This window comes from Plecotus auritus (assembly GCF_963455305.1).
Source record: "Plecotus auritus genome assembly, chromosome: 3".
In the NCBI taxonomy this organism is placed as follows: domain Eukaryota; kingdom Metazoa; phylum Chordata; class Mammalia; order Chiroptera; family Vespertilionidae; genus Plecotus; species Plecotus auritus.
The window spans coordinates 17878378-17901353 of record NC_137772.1 but is presented as its reverse complement, the minus strand read 5'-3'; the positions used below and the strand labels follow the sequence as shown (position 1 = coordinate 17901353).

The 22976-nt window shown below is 36.3% G+C and overlaps 1 protein-coding gene across 1 annotated transcript in view; it reads right to left on the bottom strand.

Annotated features, from left to right (window-relative positions):
• Positions 1 to 22976, bottom strand: part of TNKS (tankyrase) — a 166837-nt gene that overhangs the window by 108340 nt on the left and 35521 nt on the right. Inside the window, exon 3 of the mRNA XM_080659908.1 lies at positions 4662 to 4757. Coding sequence (XP_080516034.1) covers positions 4662 to 4757 — 96 coding nt within the window. The remainder of the gene's footprint in view (positions 1 to 4661; positions 4758 to 22976) is intronic.

The window sequence follows — 22976 nt, the reverse complement described above, 5'->3', positions numbered from 1 at the left end:
AGGAAATGCTAAAGGGTCTGCTGTAAAAAGAAGAAATAGGAAGCAAAGAAGGAACACAGGCATAAAAAAAAAAAAAAATGGTGACAAACAAGTACCTATCCTATATAATAAAGAGGTGATATGCAAATTAACCCTCACACCCTCGCACAAGATGGCCATCCCTATGTGGTCAAAGATGATAGCCACAAGATGGCCGGCAGGGGAGGGCAGTTGGGGGTGATCAGGTCGGCAGTGGAGGGCATTTGGAGGCGACCTTGCCTGCAAGGGAGGGAGGGCAGTTGGGGGTGACCAGGCCTGCAGAGGAGGGCAGTTGGGGGACACCAGACCTGCAGGGGAGGGCAATTAGGGGTGACCAAGCTGGCAGGGGAGGGCAGTTGGGGGTGACTGGGCCAGCAAGGGAGGGCAGTTGGGGGCGATCGGGCCAGCAGGGGAGGGCAGTTGGGGGTAATCGGGCTGGCAGGGGAGCAGTTAGGTATCAATCAGGCTGTCAGGGGAGTGGTTAGGGATGATCAGGCTGGCAGGCAGGCAAGTGGTTGGGAGCCAGCAGTTTCAGATTGTGGGATCAGGCCTAAACTGGCAGTCGCACATCCTCCAAGGGGTCCCAGATTGGAGAGGGTGCAGGCTGGGCTGAGGGATCTCCCCCCCACTGCCCCCAGTGCATGAATTTCGTGCACTGGGCCTCTTGTTAATAATAACTTTAAATGTAAATGAATTAAATGCCCCAATCAAAAGACATAGGGTAGCTGAGTGGATAAGAAAACATGACCCATATATCTGCTGTCTACAGGAAACCCACCTCAGAAAAAAGGACTCACACAGACTGATGGTGAAGGGATGGAAAAAGGTATTTCAGGCAAATGAAAATGAAAAAAAAGCTGGGGTAGCAATACTTATATCTGATAAATTAGATCTCTAAATGAAGGACATAAGAAGAAATAAGGAAGGCCACTTCATAATACTAAAGGGAGCAATCCAACAGGAAGATAGAACTCTGGTAAACATATACACACCCAATACAGGAGCACCCAAATACATAAAAAAAAAAAACTTTTGTAGGATATCAAGGGAGAGATTGACAGCAATATAGTCATAGTAGGGGACTTTAATACCCCACTATCACCATTGGACAAAGCCTCTACAAAAAATCAGCAAAGAAACATCAATCCTAAATGACTCACTAGATCAGATGGAATTAATTGACATCTTCAGAACATTTCACCCCAAAGCCACAGAATATACATTCTTCTCAAGTGCACATGGGTCATTTTCAAAAATAGACCATATGTTGGGACACAGACAGTCTCTTCAAATTCAAGAAAATAGAAATCATATCAAGCATTTTCTCAGATCACAATGGCATAAAACTAGAAATCAACTCCAATAAAAACAATTTAAAAAATCAAACAGCTGGAGGCTAAATAGTATGCTATTAAACAATGACTGGGTACCAGAGAGATCAAAGAAGAAATAAAAAGCATCATGGCAACAAATGATAATGAAAACACAACAATCCAAAAACTATGGGACACAGTGAAAGCAGTCTTGAGAGGGTAGTTCATAGCTCTACAGGCCTACCTCAAAAACAAGAAACAATGGTAATAAATTACCTAACCCTACAACTCAAAGAGTTAGAAAGAGAGCAACAAGAAAAGCACAGCACAAGCAGAAGGAAGGCAATAATAAAGATCAGAGCAGAGATAAATGACATAGAGACCAAAAAAACAATAAGATCAACAAAACCAAGAGCTGGTTCTTTGAGAGGATAAACAAGATTGATGAACCTCTAGCCAGGCTCACCGAAAAGCAAAGAGAGAGCACCCAAATAAACAAAATTAGAAATGAAAGAGGTGAAGTAAACAACTGATCCCACAGAAATACAAATGATTATGAAAAAATACTATGAACAACTCTATTCCAACAAAATGGACAACCTAGATGAAATGGACATATTCTTAGAAAAATACAAGCTCCGAAAACTCAACCAAGAAGAATCAAAAAACCTGAATAGGCTGATAACTACCGAAGAAATTGAAACAGCAATCAAAAATCTTCCAGCAAACAAAAGCCCTGGTCCGGATGGTTTTATAGGGATTTCTACCAAGTATTCAAAGAAGACCTAAAACCTATCCTCCTCAGACTATTCCAAAAAATTCAAGAGGAAGGCACACTTCCAAGCTCTTTCTATGAAGCCAGCATTACCCTAATCCCAAAACCAGATAAAGACACCACACACACAAAAAAAAGAACTACCAATAACCTTGTTGAACATAGATGCTAAAATACTCAACAAAATTATAGCAAATCAGATTCAGCAATACATTAGAAAGATCATACACCATGATCAAGTGGGATTTATTCCAGGGATGCAAGGATGGTACAATATCTGCAAATCAATAAATGTGATACATCACATAAACAAATTTAGAAACAAAAATCACATAATCATATCAATTGATGCAGAAAAAGCATTTGACAAAATCCAACACCCTTTCTTGATAAAAAAAAACTCTCAGCAAAGTGGGAATAAAGGGATAATACCTCAACATAATAAAAGCCCTATATGACAAACCTCCAGCTAACACCATACAAACCTACAGCCGCTAGTCTCTAATAACTCTAAGTCATTCTTTTCAAAAGATTCCCTTTCATCAATGCTTAATCTTTTCAATTTAGCTTCAGAAATAGTATTTCCACTATAATTCCAAAGAATTGCTTAGAACAGAACCTGCATGGGCAGAAATACATTTCACTTAAGTGTTATTTCACTACATTATATAATATGAATGTGTAAATATCATTAGCTTATATTTTCCTCAAATTACTATTACCAGAATGTTCTAGAATGTTTTTTAAATCATAACTGAAAAGTATGTCATTTCCAAAAAAAAGTAAATATTCTTGAAAAGAATAATTAATGAATAGTATTATGACCAAGAAGAATGAATATCATCCTAATCTAAACAAGATGCAGTGATAGATGCTTTTCAAATCAAGTCTAACATATAGATACAGTATCTGTTCTCCAGGAATCTTCAGTCTCCATGATGTATTATGCCACAGCTCTTTCCCAAACCTAAACAGCCAAGATGATCTCACCTAAAATCCATTCCAAATTAGGAGGTAGCTTCTTCTTGTTAATTAACTTATATTTAAAACTTTCTCTTAGAAAAATGTAAGTGGATCTAAAAGCAGTGTTGCATTAAATGATTCTAACAAATGGACAAGACAGGTGTTGAGGGCTGAAGAGAAGAAAAGGTCAGAAGGAGGACACTCAAATATAGAGACAGTCATGGTCAGCATTTATAATCTACCTCCATTACTCTGAACCGTATTTCTCCTTTCGTCAGAGACCAATCCAAAGCTGCGATTGTTGCCAGGCCTTTGTTAAAAGAGGACAGTGAAAGGCTGCAGAGCCTAAGCAAGCCTGAGGCTATATATTTTAATTTCATTATTTAAAATTTTATAATTATACTTAAATTTCTTATCTACACTGGTTTAAAATAGCTTTATTTCTCTAGTGTATGTTATCTTGATTCAGTATCCCAATCACCTAACCTTTTAATTGAGAAAAATCATATTACTCTGATTTAGCAGAGATTATATTAATTTTAGCACAGTGGGAAGTTGTCTTCTATACAGAATAATTAACCAGAATTCCGCATATTTTCAAAGCTTTCTGTATATAAATGTTTTCCATTCACCTCAGAATCTTTGTTAAAAATGCACAGCATGACACCAAACTTAAAAGTAAACTAACGATTTATTTTCTTCAAATATGGGCAAATTTAAAGGAAGCAAAAAGTCATTTACTTGCACACAAGCACTTACAACAATACTCTTAGCACTGCAGTGACAAAGAGGCTCCAAATTACAAAGGTCAGTTAAGTAAAAGAAGGCAAAGGCAGCAAAACTCAGATGTTAAGAATAAAAACAAAAATAGATCCAATGCAGCATTTTGAGAATGAAGATCAATGAAAGCAGTTGCTCAATGCCATATTACTTATAGCATTATTTTCTATACTAATTATGAGATATCATTTCCTCTTTGCTGGTTCTTGACATTTGTCTTAATAAAACCAATAGTTAAGCCAAAAATTTTCATTATCTGAAGTAAAACGGACATTGCCTCAGTTAAAAAAGTAGTTAGGTAACAGGATAAAGTAAGAAGATACAACAAAAATATAATCAGGGTGGCAAGGAAAAAGCAGCATCATATTTTATTTAACTATTGATCTAAGTAATACGGCAGCAGGTTGTCTTTCCAATCAAAACTCTTTATAAAGCAATACAAATGCCCTTGTTTGCTCCATAGTGAAGGTCTTCAAAAAAGTCAACTAGAAGATGAGGTACAAGAAAATTACGATCTAAACAATAAAAAATGACTTCAACATTAGTGAGTAATATATGTTACCATTCAATGCTATAATTCTCAGAAATTCTAACTAGAATAAACAATCCTATTGCTTAATGCTTGTAAGAGCAAGCATAGCAATTAATGAGACTGTTAACGTACCAAATCAATAATGAAGTAGAGATAATGGCACATATTTTTGTTGAGCTTAATCAGTAGAAACAAAATAAAATTCAGTGCATAAAGATTTTCTAAAATCAAGCCAGTAGTTCCATAGATGAACTAATTCGGTAGCTCTTGGTTTTCTTACCTGTAAGAACAGCTTTTGCTGAAGGATCTGCCAGGTCCAGGGCTGATTTCCCATCAGTGTTCCGAATGTTTGGATCTGCTCCGTGCTGCAGCAGCACTGTGCAGGGAAAGCAGAAACAGTATCTTACCTCAGGGATACAAAGATTATTTACTGGTAAGTGTCGTCTCGGCATGGTGTAGGCATACACATACATTGCACAATTTTTTTCTTTTTCAAGAAAAAAAAAAGAAGAAAAAGAACGGGGGGAAAAAGCACTGCAGCAAAGGATCCTCTCTAGAGTAAAGCAAAGTTGGCAACTTATGGTACAGTATTATCACATGACTTAACATCATAAACATGAAACCAGAAAAATCTTGCAACAGACAGTTTGGGTTTGCCTCCTTCTGGCAGCAGGATGGGGAGCTGTGTGCTCACTGCCTCACACTGTGCAATACGCTAACAGTGAACCTGCCCTATCTTTACTTTCACTGTGGCTGCTTGTTGCTGTTGCTGCTGCTGCTTTACTGCTGAATTTCCTAACACTTCCTCTTCTCAGAAGAGTTGTAATACTGTGCAAGCCTTTTAGTGGCTCACCGCTTACATATGAATCGCTCACCCTAACATACTGGCTTGCTTCCAAGAAGTTTCACAGACATAGTAATGCATGCAACTCTGGTCCCCTGCAGACAAGCTGCAAAAAAGGAACTGCCTTCTACATTAATTCTTTCTACCAAAAATTTTTAGAAACAGAAACTCAATCACTATAATATATGCTAAGGAATAAATGTGGAACATGCTGTACTGGGTAGAAAGTAGATTTAGAGATTGCTTAGACATTTGCCGATCAGTGGTCGGCAAACGGCGGCTCGCGAGCTGCAGTTTGCCGCTCTGTTGACTAATGAGTTTGCTGACCACTGGACTAGACTAAATGTTACCATGTAGTTGGAAGCTGTGAGGATTAGCAATTGTGGCATATTGTGTACAAAGAGGTAAAGGGTAGTATGTGACAGTGGTCGGCAAACTAATTAGTCAACAGAGCAGCAAACCGCGGCTCGCGAGCTGCGGTTTGCCGACCACTGGCTTAGATAATGGGGGCTCCCAAAAGACAATCAATATTTAAGTAAAATCCAGATATAATAATTTGTTAACCCCAAACATTTCTTAACTACATCTGGTATGTGGGGCCGGGGAGAAGACCCAACCAATGGTTAAACTAATAAATATATTAAAAACTAGCCCAAATAAGCAAAGGTCAATCACAAGCTATTCTAATAGTTCAAATAGTTAAGATTTTGTGTGCTCCTGGAGAGAACAGTTGTTACCACTTACCACTACACTGTACCATAAATTTAAAACAAAACAGAAATAATTCATTCAAATAAATATTTTAAAATGTGTTATATATAATGTCTAAAAACACCTACTGCTCATGAGTCCCAAAATTTCATTCATTAATAGTTCCATGGTAAAGTACTTACATTCTTTTGGAATATTTGGAAGGTGATCCTCTTCTGTTGCTAAATAATATGTCTCGCTATTTATTAAGCACTTCATCTTTCTTTAATGCATAGCAATCTAGTCAATGACTTTGTTATAACATACAAAGGAAAAGCCCTATCTAGAATTAGGACACAGCTACTGGGCAGTATTTACCAGCATCTCCTACATTAAATCTTTGGCACTCTTCAGATTTGGGAAAAGAACTAGCCATGGCTTGAAAAGATACAGTGAGATTTTGCCAAAACTTTCTATATTATTTTATTCTCATTTATTTTATTCTTCATTAAGCAAGAACATAATTATTGTTTACAAATCGACTTAAGAGTAAGTAGAATAAAATAGCAAGTAACACAATATCAAACTGTAGCTACTTTCATCATAATGAATAAGCTTTCACAGCAATAATTTCTTTTTTTTATTTCAGGAAGAAACCCAAACATCAAGATTCAGCTTTTAAAGGGTCCTTATTATGAAGCGACTCATGTATCAAATGTAAAGCTGACAGCTATCGCTATATCTTTATAGCAATACATTGCTGAGTGATCACATACAAAGGTAGGAAAACAAAGAATTAACAGCTACCATGAAAAGCAGTTTTTTACTGCATACATCAAGAAACAGCCCTAGCCGTTTTGCCTCAGTGGATAGAGCATCGGCCTGCAGAATGAAAGGTCCTGGGTGCGATTCCGGTCAAGAGCACATGCCTGGCTTGCGGGCTCGATCCCCAGTAGGGGACGTGCAGGAGGCAGCCGATCAATGATTCTTTCTCATCATTGATGTTTCTATTTATCTCTCCCTTCCTCTCAGAAATCAATAAAAATATATTAAAAAAAAGAAATAAAGCAATATGTTAATTGACATATTGGCTTGACAACAATATGATGGGAACTGTTGTTTTGCAGTTTAATGAGTGGAAGAGGCAAAACACTGAAAGCCTGTTGTTCCTCCAAAAGTCACTTAAAATGTCAATCTTTTTCGTTGTAACCAGGACCTCACCTATTGTATCTTTACTATTTTGCAATAGAAACCTGCCACTAAAGTTTAGTTGCAATATTGCTTTTCTCTAGGTGATAGATATTAAAGGAGCAATCTTTTTACTAGAAATAATGTTTTTCTAAAGATTTCTGAGTCATACCTAAACTTTTTCATTGGACCTGAACACAGAAACATCCACTGTAGAGTAATGTGCAACAGAAAAGAAGAAGCTGAATATTCTGAACCAGATGCTGATAACAAAATCCATATTAGAAAATACTTAACAATTTTTAATTCACCAGATATGAGTTAAAAAACAGTAACACACCAATAAATTTGGGTTTTAGGAGCAAGAAAGGTATCTAAAACTAGATCAGAGGGATCTAAACTTACCTAACTTTTATAAAAAGGGATTATTGGGAGGATTAAATGAGAACAAAAGTGGCATAATATGTATCAGCTAATAATAATATTTAAAACACATTTTAAAAAATGTAGACCCTGTTTGTATGCTCAACTCTATCACTAACTACTAATTTTGTCCTAAAGCCCGATCTTTAGATCTTAACTTTTTCTGTAAAGGGCCAGACAGTAGTAATTAGGCTCTATAACCATATCGTCTCATTCTCAACTACTCATCCTTGCCTCAACCCCAATATTACAGGGGAAAAAGCAGCCACAGACAATACTTAAAAGAATGTGTGACTGTGTTTCAATAAAATTTTATTTAAACACACTGAAATATGAATTTTGTATAATTTTAATGTGTCACAAAACATTATAAATTTTCAAAAATCACTTAAAAATGTAAAAATAATTCTTACTTGCAGGACATACAAAAAACAAGTTGGATGTAGCCCATTGATCATAATTTCCCAACCCCGACCTAAGGCAGTGATATACTAGTACAAAGTGAAGTCTATGGACTATTTAGTCCCAGAACTCTTTGCAATCCACCTGCACTGAGATAAACACAGAAATTAAGAGGAAGTATTTAGAACTTTACATGTCATTTTAAAGTTACTTTTTCTAGTACTTCATTTTTATTATAGTTTACAAAATGATTGACCTGTCATGCATTGGGGATAGGAAAAAAGAATGATTCTCTACCGCAGACAGTTTGAGAAGCACTGAGCCAGGGCACCTGAGAAAACTCTGGGCCTCAGTTCCCAGATCTCTGAAGTGAAGGAGTTGAACTAGATAGATGATTTCTACATATCAAATCCCTGATAATGCTCTTTTAGAGTTACAGCCAAAGACCTGAAGCATTAATATCTAAATTAAAAAAAAAAAAAGGAATCTTCTAATACCAGAAGAATAGCACATACATGAGGCGAAGGTAACAATGGCTTTTAAGACTGTCCTTATGTCCTTGAAGTGGTGGCACGTAGGACTCTTTATTCTGGATGTTTCAAAATGCTTTCAAAGTTCTTAGTTACTAAAGTGAATAATAAAATGTGACTACTAATACATAATATAATTAGAAATTCATCTTGTAAAAATCAATACAGTGACAGCACACTATTACCTTTTAAAGTAGCACAAATGTCTGAAGCCAAATTCCCAAAATATACAAACAATATACAGAGTAAAGTTTGAAAGAAAACAAGGAAATTAAAATCTGAGTAACATCGAGTACACAAATTCAAGACAACTGTGGGCATTCGAAATCTCCTTGTACCAATTAGGGCATTATCAGACTTCAAATCTCAAATGACTTGGCTGTATACAGTTGTTCTACTGATGCATCTCAAATCCATTTATCTCCTTTTGATTTGAGAAGGATGGAGAAAATACAGCAGCTGGTACAAAAACAGATTGTTAAAACTAAGGTAGGCTCACAATATTCAAAATGTCATCTGCAAAAGAGCTTATGGCAAGAAGGACATGTGATTGTCCTATTTATGGTGCAAGCATTTAGCTACAGTGAGCCTGATTCAGAAAGCATGCCTTTAGCCTGTGACCAATGCAGTGGAGACTAAAATTGTTTCATTTAATTCCTCAAAACTATTACATTTAAGCATTCACGTAATTTTAATTCTTCCAAATAAAAATATTGCTACACATATGCAAATTCATCTTGTCAACTTCCTATAGAAGCATAGAAAATGCTATTATAAATTGCATTTAACTATAGAAATATTATTAACTGATTAAAGAAGATAGAAGAAGTAAAAACAATGTGAATTTCCCCAACTAAAAATGTAACAAGCCTGTTTGGTAAATTATCAAAATGTGTTTTAGTATAGTTTTCACTTTAAAATACTGTAAGTTCTTGGTTTGTTATGTGAATTTTAGAGCTACTTTAATGGTCTAAAACTGCTCCTCCTTACAATGAATATTTCATTTTAAAAGAAGTTACATTTAAGTTAAAATATGTTAAAATATTACTAGGTTTTAATTTATATAACAATTCATTTTATTTTAACTAGCAGTTTTTTTTGGAACAAATCTGTTTTCAAAGCTTAAACACAAATCTAATAAAAAATAAAACACAATATTTAAAAAACAACAACAAAACAGGAAAAGGCAAGCCATAGACTAGAATAAACATCTGCATCAAATTTATGTGATAAAGAACTCAGATCCAGAATATACAATGAACTCCTACAAATCATTAATAAAAAGAAAATCAACCCAATTTGAAAAATGGGAAAAGATACTTCATAAAAAATATACAAATTTCTAATAAATGAAAAAAGCTCAACATCATTAGTCAACAGAGAAATGTAAATTTAAGAGAGGCAATGCCAATTGTTAATGAGGATGAACTAAACTAGAACTCTCATACATTGCTGGTAGGCATATAAAATGGTGTAACCACTTTCGAGGTCAGTTTGGCAGTTTCTTATAAAGGTAAGTATACATCATTACTGGCCCTACCAATTCTACTTTTAGGTATTTATCCAAAAGGGAAAAAGTGGTCTACACAAAAGACTTGAACATGAATATTCATATGCTTCTCTATAATAGTAAAATATTAGAAACAATCTCAATATCCATCAACAGGCAAAAGGTTAAGTAAATTATGGGATAGCTATACAACAGAATAATGCTCAGCAATAAAAAGAAATGAACCACTGATTCATACAAGAGGGACGAAATCTCTAAAACATTATGCTGAGGAAAAGAAGCCAGATAGCAAAGAACATATTTCTAGAAGAGAAAACTAATTTGTAGTGACAGAAAAAGATCAATTCTTGCCTGGGGATGGTGAAAGGAAAGGAAAAAACTGACTACAAATGGGCACCAGAGAACTTTTTAGAAAGATGAAAATGTTCTATTATTTTGATTATGGTGGTGGTTACAAGGGCATATACATTTGTCAAAACTCATCAACTTGTACACTTAAAATGGATGTGTTTTATTTCATTATCTCAAACTCATGTTATAATTCAATAAAATTGATTTTTTTTAAATTCAAGAGTGGTTTAACTGCAGATTAGAAAAATTAACCTGAAGAGAAAATTATTGAACTGTAAAAGATGTCAATAGATATTTCCAAGAATGCTGGATGGAGGAATTATCATGGACAAAGCAAGAAGTGAGAACGTCTAACATGATGTAATCAGTCTTAAAAAAAAAAAGAAAATACATACATATTTGAAGAGATAATGCTTAAGATTTTCACAGAACTAATAAAAGATACCAATGTATAGGTTCAAGAATCCCAAACAGGATAAACTCAGGAAAAAAAAATTATTATACATATAAATTAAGATAAACTACAATTTAAAAAAGCTCTTAAAAGAGAACATGTAAGTAATAGTATACAAAATAATTAGAGATAATTTGTGAACCTATTCTAACTATAGTAGTATATATGATATAATATAGCATATGTTAAGCAATAATGTAATTATGTTTCTATTTCCATGTATATTGCAAAAGGCCATTATTTTGCAACTGTAAAATATGCCACATTCCTATTCTTGGAAAAAACTTGATTTAGGTAATATAAATTAAACAATGTTCTATTTTTAAAATTATTTTAAATAAATGGCAACTGTAAAGTAGATATATTCAAAGTTTTTCTACAATACTACTCTGCAACCAAGATATACAAGGTCTGGTTAGCCAAACCAAAGAAACTCTTTGATATAAATTTAATATTTATTTTCATTTAAAAAGTATTTTGTTTTCGCTTTACATTTTTATTTTATTTTTTTTAATTTAATAAATCTTTATTGTCAGATTATTACAATTGTTCCTCTTTATTCCCCCATAGCTCCCCTCCACCCGGTTCCCACCCCACCCTCTGCCCTTACCCGCCCCCCCCCCCCACTGTGCTCTTCCACAGGTGTACGATTTTTGTCCAGTCTCTTCCTGCACCCCCACACCCCTTTCCCCCCAAGAATTGTCAGTCCACTCCCTTTCTATTCCCCTGATTCTATTATGTTCACCAGTTTATTCTGTTCATCAGATTTTTTTATTCACTTGATTTTTAGATTCACTTGTTGATAGATATGTATTTGTTGTTCATAATTTTTATCTTTACCTTTTTCTTCTTCTTCCTCTTCGTAAAGAATACCTTTCAGCATTTCATATAATACTGGTTTGGTGGTGATGAACTCCTTTAGCTTTTTCTTATATGTGAAGCTCTTTATCTGCCCTTCCTTCTGAATGATAACTTTGCTGGGTAGAGTAATCTTGGTTGTAGGTTCTTGCTATTCATCACTTAGAATATTTCTGGCCTGCATAGTTTCTGTTGAGAAATCAGCTGACAATTGTATGGCTGCTCCCTTGTAGGTAACTAACTGTTTTTCTCTTGCTGCTTTTAATATTCTCTCTTTGTCTTTTGCTCTTGGCATTTTAATTATGATGTGTCTTGGTGTGGTCCTCTTTGGATTCCTTTTGTTTGGGGTTCTGTGTGTTTCCTGGACTTATAAGTCTATCTCTTTCACCAGGTGGGGGAAGTTCTCGGTCATTATTTCTTCAAATAGGTTTTCAGTATCTTGCTCTCTCTCTTCTTCTGGCACCCCCATAATTCGGATGTTGGTACGCTTGAAGTTGTCCCAGAGGCTCCTTACACTTATCTTCATATTTTTCGATTCTTTTTTCTTTTTGCTTTTCCAGTTGGGTGTTTTTTGCTTCTTTGTATTTCAAATCTTTGACTTGATTCTTGAGATCCTCTAGTCTGCTGTTAGATCTCTGTATAATATTTTTTATTTCAGTCAGTGTATGCTTAATTTCTAGTTGGTCCTTTTTCATATTCTCGAGGGTCTCGCTAAATTTATCGGCCTTTTCTAGAAAATTCTTGAAAAACCTTATAACCGTGGTTTTGAACTCTATATCCAGTCGTTTGCTTTCCTCCATTTCTTTCATTTGTGATCTGTTTCTTTGTCTCTGCATTTTGGCTGCTTCCCTGAGTTGATAGAGTGGTTTTGTGTGCTAGGTGTCCTATAGGGCCAAGTGGCTCAGCCTCCCCAGTTACCTGAGGTGGACACCCCTTTGTAGGCTGTGTGCACAGTCTTGTAGTTAAGCCTTGATTGTTGTTGGTATCACTGGGAGGAATTGACCTCCAGGCCAATTGGCTGTAAGCATCAGCTGTGTCTATGCTGGGAGAACTTCTGTGCTGGAGACACCCTTATGAGACAAGACTTGCAAAAGCCACTGTGTTCGGCTTGGATGGGGCGGAGTCTCAGGGCAGAGCAGACAGCATTGGTTTCCCGTCAGCCCTGCCCTAATAGGTCCCTGTGTCTCAATGTCCCGTGGTAATCGCTGCAAGCACCTCTGAGAGAAAGCCGCCCTCAAGTTCCGCCCACTGCCAGACAGTCCGGTTTCTCCCCGAATGAGTCTGGGTCCCCAGAGTCTCGCCTGGAACTGGAGTTCAGTGCAGTCAGGAGCTTTTGTCTCCCTCCCGCTTGAGAAAGCCAGCCGCGTACTCAGTTGCCTGCCCTCTCCGCGCGCGCGCCTCAGTACCTCTGCCTTCTGCAGTTCCTCTGAGTCTCAGTGTGCTTTTCTCTTTCTTGACAGTACAGTTTCACCCCGTATGAGTCTGGGTCCCCAGAGTCACCCAGAACTGGAGTTCAGCGCAGTCAGGAGCTTTTGTCTCCCTCCCGCTTGAGAAAGCCAGCCGCTCACTCAGTTGCCAGTCCTCTCCGCGCACGCGTCTCAGTACCTCTGCCTCCTGAAGCTCCTCTGAGTCTCAGTGTGCTTTTCTCTTTCCTTCTAGTATTAGAACTTCCACTCAGCCAGCCTTCCTATGGTTCTGGATGATGTCCGTTTTGTCTTTTAGTTGTAGTTTTGAAATTGTTGTGCGAGGCAGCAGTTTAGGTGTTTACTTATGCCGCTATCTTGGTTTCTATCTCTTTATATTTTTAAAAGAATTCTCGTTAGTTATTAAGATCCAACTTTTTCACAGTAGTTTGCACCTCTAAATAAACTAAACATTTAAATTCTTCAAATTCTAACATTCATAAGAGATAAACACTGGCTCTGTATAAAATTAAATTTGGTAGTCAAGAAAAATAATTAACTCCTCTTTTAACATACTCATGTTAATAGGTTTCTCTTGAGAAAATAAGCTAGACATTTGTTTGATGCTCGGTGGTGTCTTTTCACTGAATGAGTAGTGACATTCATTGAGTGAAATAAGCTTCTTTCATCTTAATTAGTATCCTTTGGAGAAATCTCTGAGAACCTCATAATATGAAAGCATGGCTAATGTGAGTGACTTATAAAGACCTTCTAAAATGGAGATTTAAGAACAGGCATTCTAGTAACATGAATAGAGAATTGAGCAAGCTGGGCTTCAGGAGAAAAGTTTTGAAGTAATGGTTGTGTGGTCTTAGCTTGGTCTTGTTAGACATAAATAAATACAGTAAGTGATTTCCCACTAATCATTTGTGGGCATTGGGTGCTTGGCTGTCATCACTTTCCACTTGTAATGAGTACAGGGCATTCTTTCTTCCTCTCCCCTTATACCGGCTCTTCAGCAACAGGCTTTCTGACAACTCATGCTGCAGTCACAGTCCTTTTTCTTTCATTGTCATCCTTTTTGGAGTGTGGTATAAGAACCACAGGGAGCTGGCACCATTGGCTTACCCTTCTTTTCATTGTCTATATGTAAGTAATAAACTATCTAGGAGTGGCTTGTTGCATCTTTACCGGTAAAATCAGTCAGGTCTTGGCTTGTCCTATAGTGTGTACTATAGTGGGGAGCTGTCCCATGCATTAAAGGATGTTTAAGAGCAACCCTGACCTCTATCTCCCCTGCTGTGACAACCAAATACTGGTATGCTTCTAGACATTGCTAAATATCCCCTTAAGAGGCAAAATAGCTCCTGATTTAAACCACTCTCTTTAGGTTCTTAAGGGCCCACACCCACCCTCTACACCAGCCATGGGCAAACTATGGCTCGCGGGCCGGATCCGGCCCGTTCGGCTGTTCTATCCGGCCTGCGGAGCCGAAAGAGCAGAGGGTTCTCTTGCTCTCCCCTCCGCTCCTTTACTTTGAATTTATATTAGTTCACACAAACACTCCATCCATGCTTTTGTTCCGGCCCTCCGGTCCAGTTTAAGAACCCATTGTGGCCCTCGAGTCAAAAAGTTTGCCCACCCCTGCTCTACACACATATACATACAAGGTAAGAATACATGAAGGTCTATACTTCTTCCACTGTCTGAACACATTTATATATATTGATTTTTAGTTTTATATAATAATTGATTTTTAGAGAGAGAGGAAGAGGGGGAGAGAGAGAGAGAAACATCAATATGATAGTGAAACACCTAGGATCCAGCTCACAACCCAGGCATGTGCCCTGACTGGGAATCAAATCAGCAACCTCTCAGTAAGCAAGATGATGGCCAATCAACTGAGCCACACCGATCAGGGCTGAAAAGTTTTATATAGTGGGTTTCTACATTAGATTTAATTTGAAGAAAGAGTTTTGTGGCTTAAAAACGTAATAGGAAATAAGTAAACAGTAAATCAGTAACGTACAATAGTAACTAGTAAATAAGTTTCTAAAACGTAATAGAAAATAGTAATAAAAATGACTTCCAAGGATCCTTCTAAACTTAAGATACTGTAATCTATGAATATATCTTTGAGTACTGACTTTTCAATAGAAAATACTTTAGCTAGCTTACACAACAGGAAAGTGTATTAAAGAATAAAGCTATCTCAATTAAAGCAAATGCAGGAATGCATCCAAAAACTTATCCTGCTTCAGTCTATCCTGTCTCTCAGCACCATAGCCATCCCCCTTTAGATAAAAACACACAGACCTGTATTATCTGAATCTTAATTCCAAACTCTCACTAAAGAGACTTTGGTCCAACTTGCCTCAATATCTGGTTCTGGACTTCAAAAGTTTGGCCAAAGAAGACAGAAGAGCCAATAAAAATGCTGGTGATGGGTTAAGAGGCATTAGTTCTGAGAGAAGAGTCTTGTGCCGACACCTCAGTGGGTCTCTACTGCAGTAACAGATCTTAAATTTAAAGTATTATGTAGATGTGTTTATTCACGGTAAAATGAATAAGTTTACAAAAAGTATATCTCTGAGAAAGTTAAAGAATTGGGACTTCCATTTTCTATTTTACACATTTCTATACTGTTCTAATGTTTATTACACATATGTATTATTTTTTCCAATAAGAGAGAAATGAGAGAGATAATTCTCAGACAGAAATTATCTTTATGCATGCTGTTTAAGTATGTTTGCCAAAATAATACTTCTCTTAAAACTGCTACTTAAAGTAATTAATTTGTAACCAATGGAAAAATAATTGGATTGTTCTTCCTGTCAAGTGAACAACATTAAATAGGGTGACAGCGTTAGATAAGTAAGACCAATATAAAAAAATGCATTAATTTAAAATCTGTCAAGAAGTAATTTTCTACTGTGTTTTTAAGTAAAATAGTCAAGAAGTAATTTTCTACTGTGTTTTTACGAAAACTTTTTTAGTCTCTGCCTTTCATACAAAAGTTAGCAACAATTCAGAATTCTGGCCACATCTGGGGCTAATTTACTTGTGATACATTACTTAATTTCACCTCAGTGTATACCTTGACTATATGTGCCTCAATAGATAGATACCCATTTATAACTTTTCCCTTGCATTTCACTGGAAAAAATAAGACAGCATTCAGTTTTTTAAATTCTCTACTAACTCTGCTTCACTTAATAATGGCAATACGCCATAGTTAAGGTGAAAAGCAGAGCTGTGGTCCAGAGCTGGTCCTCTGGAACCAGTCTGTGTGGGTTAGAATCCCAGTTCTGTCACCTCCTCATTTTGGGACCCTAGGAAGCTACTTCATCTCTCCATACTTCCTCTACTGTACTGTATTAGGAGATAATAATAGTTTCTACCTCACAGGTTATTAGGCGGACAAAACAAATAATATTTGAAGAGCTCTTAGAACAGTGGCCAGTATATAGTAGGCATGCGTATAGAAGAATTTTTAAAAGAGACATTAGAAAATATATAATTACTCAAAAAATTAGTCCAAGTAAATAAAATTTTACTGAATTTATGTGGGAGAGTTGTTTTGCTTAAAAACTGTTTTTAAAATTATTACAGAGAGAGAGGAAGGGAAATGGAATGGAACCATGACCTCCTGGTTCATGGGTTGATGCTCAACGACTGAGCCATACCATCTGGGTGGGAGAGTTGTTCTTTATGACCAAATTTTGACATGGAATTTTGTAATAAAAAAATCCCCCAATTAAATGTTGTTCCTACTGTCAAGTTTTCCTAGAAATATACAAAATCAAGATTTTAAAAATACATTTTTTTAGAAAATTGAGAATATTTTAAAAGGCCATTCCATCTGGAGTAACTTAGATATAGATTATTCTATGTTCAATATTCCATATTACATTCAAATCAATTATATACTTTTTACAATAGAGAGTTAAGCCAGTCCACAATATATTTGTGAAATCAGCATTATCTGCTTTTACACAAACCACAATGCACTGGAAGATAAAGTAGGCACTGGAATAAATATGAAAATGATTATAATAAATCATATGTCTCTACATAGAAATCCCCCAGTCTAGTCCAAAAGAAAATACTGTCCTGGAGTCAGACAAACCTGGGCTTTAGCATGCTTCTCTGTCCTTAGCAATTGTCTGACCTTAGGCAAGTTACTTCGCCTCTGTCAATCACACCTTTTTCTTTCATAAAACACTACCTACTTCTGAGGATTGCAGTTATAATTAAATGAGACAATATATATAAACTTAGGTTGGTACGTGGTGCATAACAGAGACTCAATAAATCCCCTGTCCCTTCAACAAGGATTTTTCATCTACTTTCAAAAATAGAATCATATACACAGAGAATGGTAAAAGAAGATATCTGTTGGGTTGAAATAAAGACAAACAGTGCTAGGAACAATGAATTCACTTGTGCCAAGTCAATTATTGTTTTATGCTCCCTTTTATTTAAGGAGAGATTACTTTTTCTACAACTTGACTAGATTCAGCTAAGTGAAACACTAGTAAGAAATTAAGCAGATAAATTTACAGTCTAACTACATAAGTATATTACATGATCACAAAATTTTTACTGTTCTGAGGGACAATGACTATATGCAAAAAGATGCTTCCAACCTGTCTCTGGGAGAGCCTTTCTGAATCCTTCCTTAAATTGTTAACTCCACCTGCCCTCTCTCAAGACCTCAATAATTTACTAGTATTCCATGCAAACTATCCATTAGTTTTAAAACATTAAGACCAATTAAAATAAGTTTTAATGCTACTAGTTACTAGGTTTAAAATTAAACATGTAAAAGCATTTTTCACAAGTAACACAGGATTGGACCTGTACCATAACATTCTGATTCTGCTTTGAACTTCAGTTTCTTAAGAAATTATCTCACTATTATTACTAGGTGTACTGGTTAATAATGGCGGATTTTGTAATCAAAGAAAACATGATAATTTCAAGAGAAACATCAAAAGTGCTTTATTCAAAGTAATGTCCATCGCTAGCTACACATTTCCCCCATCTTTCAGGTAATTTGTGGATACAGTCCCAATAGAACTTTTCTTGTTTTGAGGCAAACCATTCAGAGACCCAATTTTCCACTTCTTCGTATGTTTTGAAGTTCTGCTCCGAAAGTGCGTGTGCCATCGATCAGAACAAGTGGTAATCTGAAGGAGCAAGGACTGGTGAATACAGCAGGTGGGTTAATACTTCCCAGGCAAGATCTTTTAACGTGTCTTTAACTGGTTTTGAAGTGTGTAATGGTGTGTCATTATGAAGCAAAATTACTTTGCCATGTCTTCTGGCAGATTCTGGTCGTTTCACCATCAAAGTGTGGTTCAAATTGATTATTTGTTGTGGGTAGCGATCAGTATTAACGGTTTAACCTGGTTTTAGAAGCTCATAATACACCACACCTTCCTGATCCCACTAAATGCAGAGCATTGTCTTCTTTCTGAAGCAATTTGGCCTTGCAGTCGATGTTGATGGTTGACCTGGAACAACCCATGATTTTGTGTCTTTGGGATTCTCAAAATAAATCCACTTTTCATCGCCAGTCACAATTCGATGCAAAAAAGACTTTCGTGCCGTTGAAGCAGCATTTTACTGATGACTTTTCGGTTTTCCATTTGTCTTTCGTTCAGTTGAGGTGGCACCCATTTTCCTTCCTTTAAAATCTTTCCCATTGCTTGTAAACCATCGGGAATTGTTTGCTGAGCAACGTTTAATCTTTCTGCAAGTTGTTTTTGAATTTGACACTCATCTTCATCCAATAATGCTTGTAATTGTTGGTCTTCAAACTTTTTTGGTTGATCTGGGCATTCTTTGTCTTTCACATCGAAATCGTTACTTTTAAAGCACTTAAACCAGCGTCCACAGTATCTTGAGATGGAGCATGTTCCTCATAAGCTTCCCTAAGTACACAATAACTTTCAGCAGCACTTTTCTTCAAAATAAAGTAATGAATTAAAACTTCCTGCAAATGCTCTTTTTTTTGGCACGAAATTCGACATTTTTAAGCGTAAAAATATCTATGATATTAACACCTTCAGCAAAATTGACATATGAAGTTTTAAAGCTTGCAGTCAATACAACAAAATAGCATACTTATCAAATAGCATATATATCAACATGTGTGTAACTCCATCTATTGAAAAAAATCCACATTATTAACTGATACACTTAGTATTCCCCTATACCTCTGAGAACTGATACAACAGCTTGAAACTTAAATATACTATTGTACTTTCAATTTGAAGGAGCCAAGGAATAGAACTCCTAATTTTTCATTTCTTGAGAAATTTACCCAATAATTTTTAAATAGTTTTCTTTTTTAGAATTTTAATAAATTATCCTATTAGCAATTATTCTTAATGACAGTATTCAATTACATTTTTTTATATCCCACCTTAGCTCCTTTCCCCTATGTTGAGGAGAAAAAGATTGTCTTTTTCTTTTAATGTAATCCCGCCTCTACTTTCGCTTCTCTCATTCCAAGTGCATTACAATTTTGGCAGCTTGAAGAACTATCTGCTCATAATTAATTTGCTTTAAAAATATTAATCATTATTCATACCTATACTCAGTCATAGCCAATCACTATAACTTCATACCTCAGCTATTAAAATATTTGTGGGGAAAATGTCGGTTACACTATAATTTCCCATTATCCTATCTGCATCATCTCCACTGAATAGGTTAAAAGACCTAAATTGCAATGGGGTTGTGTGTGACTTTATGTCTTATCCAATCAGAATTCAAGTTGACGACATTACAAAGGCTATGAAACAAAGGATATAACACTAATTCACATTGATGGCAACAAAGCGTGGCATATGGTAACTGCCAACGAGTCAGTCACTCAGCTTTTACAGTGTCAGAATACAAAACTGATCTATGAGAACACCTGACTGTTACCACCCAAGGGAAAAGAGAGTGGAAGGAAACAAGCATTTACTGGGGCTCTTCCTGCTTTTTTACTTCAATATCTTCCCATAACAACCCAATGCAGTAGGTGTGATGCTTGCTGAGGTTCAAGGCAACTAAATTATATGTGCAAGACCAGTTTTTAAATCATAAAATGGAATTCATACCTACTTCTAAACACACTCATTTAATTTCTATCTTATCCATCTACACAAGTGCAAGCCAAGGTCATCCCAGAACTGTAAACTTCAAGTTTTCCCCCTTATGTGAATTCTGAAAGGCATACTTTGACCTTAAATACCTTATCTACTCCTATGGCCAATGTCCTCTTCCTATCTCATCAAACAAGCCCCTGTGGGAAAATGTGAAACCACAACTTGGAAATGACATGGAAAACAATCCATGACAGCTAGGGTTCCATTTTAGGTGAGCCACTAGAATATTTCCATATTTCCCACTCTTGTTCCCTCAACCCTCATGCTCAGACATAATCTTTTCAAAAGGCCAACAATGCAAATCTGTGCCCCAAACAGGCAAAATAAAATATATTCCCTCTACCTCTAATCATGATTACTTATATCATAGCAAATTTTGACATTTTTAGGTTTGACATGAAATAAATATTTGGACACACAGTGGAGTGGGATTTCTTAATGTCTTATTTATATTGTCATATCTGAGGGCAGAATAAAACAACTCACAGTGAGGTTTACATTCTTCATCCTGGTTCCGTTAAAAAGCCTAACACCCACCCCATTTTAAAGACAATCAACAGATTCCAATAATTAAAAGAACAAAGAGAGTACATAATATATTTTTTTAAAGCCTGAAATTGCAATTATTATACTTTACAACTTTCTACTTTGGTCAGCTGGGAAGGAGTGAGAAGGACTCAACAAATCTTTATCGTCAATCTGGACCTCCTCTGAAATCTCAGTTACTGCAGGACTGCACAAAGTGAGGACACAGTCCTATTGTGAAACGAGTTTCAGATAACATGTTAACCTGTAAAGCGAGAACTGACTGGGTTACATGAGCCATTTGCCTCAAATACCATTTTCATACAACCTCAAACTGAAGCCAGGCATCTCACTAAAATCCACAGACTGTTCTGAGCCATCATGGTTAGCCTAGAGAAGTAAATGCAAATGTATAAATAATTCCTTTAATAGGCAGATTGAGCAATAAGCAAAGCCTTTTATCACTTTTAAAAAAATGAACGTGGGTTTTTTTTGTTCTTTTTTTTTTTTTTAACAATTCCTCCCTCTCTCCCTTCCTACTTTAAGCATCTTTGACTTACTTCTTAAGGCCTTAGGAGAATAAAGGCATGCATACTGGTGTTTTTCTGGTTATTCTAATAAAATGCAATATACAAATATGAAACTCAACACACATATTTGCCACCATTATCCAGAATGTCTACTTAAGTAGTCCCAAATTTATTAGGTAAATGCATAAATACTTTAACCTTCGTGAAAACAGCTGAAGATAAACAGGCAAGTCATCAAAATAACGGTGCTCACTATCAGTGGGGATTATTTCAGAGGGGAAAAATTACTAGCATTTTTGGTTTGTCTTCTCCTTTGTAAGTATACAGGTATGGAATTTTGCCAACTTTTACTTTTTTATGAAAATACTACATTGAGTCTTTTAAAAAAAGATCCCAATTCAATTTTTATATGGAAAATTGCTGTTAAAAATGCCAAAAGAAGGTATTCTGGCAGGATAAGGGAAATGAGACAATAATGAAACAAAAGCCAATGAAACAAATTCTCAAGGCTTTGCTGAATTTTCAATGAATTTTTATGAAGAGTAAGGAAGGTGTGGAAAATGATTTTTCTTAGTCTAGCTCATTTATGGATGACATATGGATAGATAATATGACAGACTAAATAAAGAGCCCTCGCCCTGTCGGAGTGGCTCAGCTGGTTGAGCGTCCTCCTGTGCACCAAAAGGTTGCTGGTTCAATTCCCAATCAGGACAAATACCTAGGTTGAGAGTTCGATCCGTGGTCAGGGCACCTATGGAAGGCAACCAATCAATGTATCCCTCCCTCCCTCTAAGCATGTCCTTTGGTGAGGATTTAAAAAAAAAAAAAAAAAGATTAAACTTGCTTTTTAAAAAAAATTTTTAGAGTCCTAATGTTGAGTTCTCCAACAGCCACAATTTCTTTATCTTTTATTAAGAAGCTGTGGCTTTCCAGAATTTATCCTAAAATAATTAAGGTTTAAATTTGTATTTACTAGTAATGAAAGGGATAGTCATTAAGTAATGTTTATAAAACAATTTAAAAATCAGAAATAGTCTAAATTGCCTAAAGTAGGTGACTGATTTAAAAAATAATGGTTATCTATATATATAAAAGGCTAAGTGTCCATCTGTCCAAATGGTAGCTATGATGTGCACTGACCACCAGGGGAAAGATGCTTAACGCAGGAGCTGCCATGATGCGCACTGGCCATTTAAAAATAAACGGCACCATGGACCTGGTGCCGACAAACCAACACTTGGCTTCCCCCAAGTGGGACACAGGCCCTGCCACCACCCTGGAGCGACACCCCACCATATCGCAGCCAACACTGCTAAGACCCCATGGCGCAAAATACGGACCACAGCCCAGCCCAGCCCAGAAACAGTTGCTGTGGGCACCAGGTAATGACGTCACATAGGAACACCCAGCTTCCTCTCCCTAGCGACTAGCCCCCTTGGAGTTTCTTCAGCCCAGGAACACAACTTGCTTTATAGCCAGGTGCAAACATGTGTGAAGCATTTTCCCGTGCCTCATCTCATTTGATCCTCACAGAAGTCCTGGAGTAGGTAGATAGGAGACTCGGTAAAATCCTATTTTCTTTTCATTAGCAAGATGCAAATAGCAATATTAAAGTATTTCTTCTAATTAATTTCCTTTCAGTGTGCACGGCACAATCCGTGCACCAGGACACTAGTTTCTATATAATTCTTCACAGCCTTTAACAATGAGATTAGATAGAA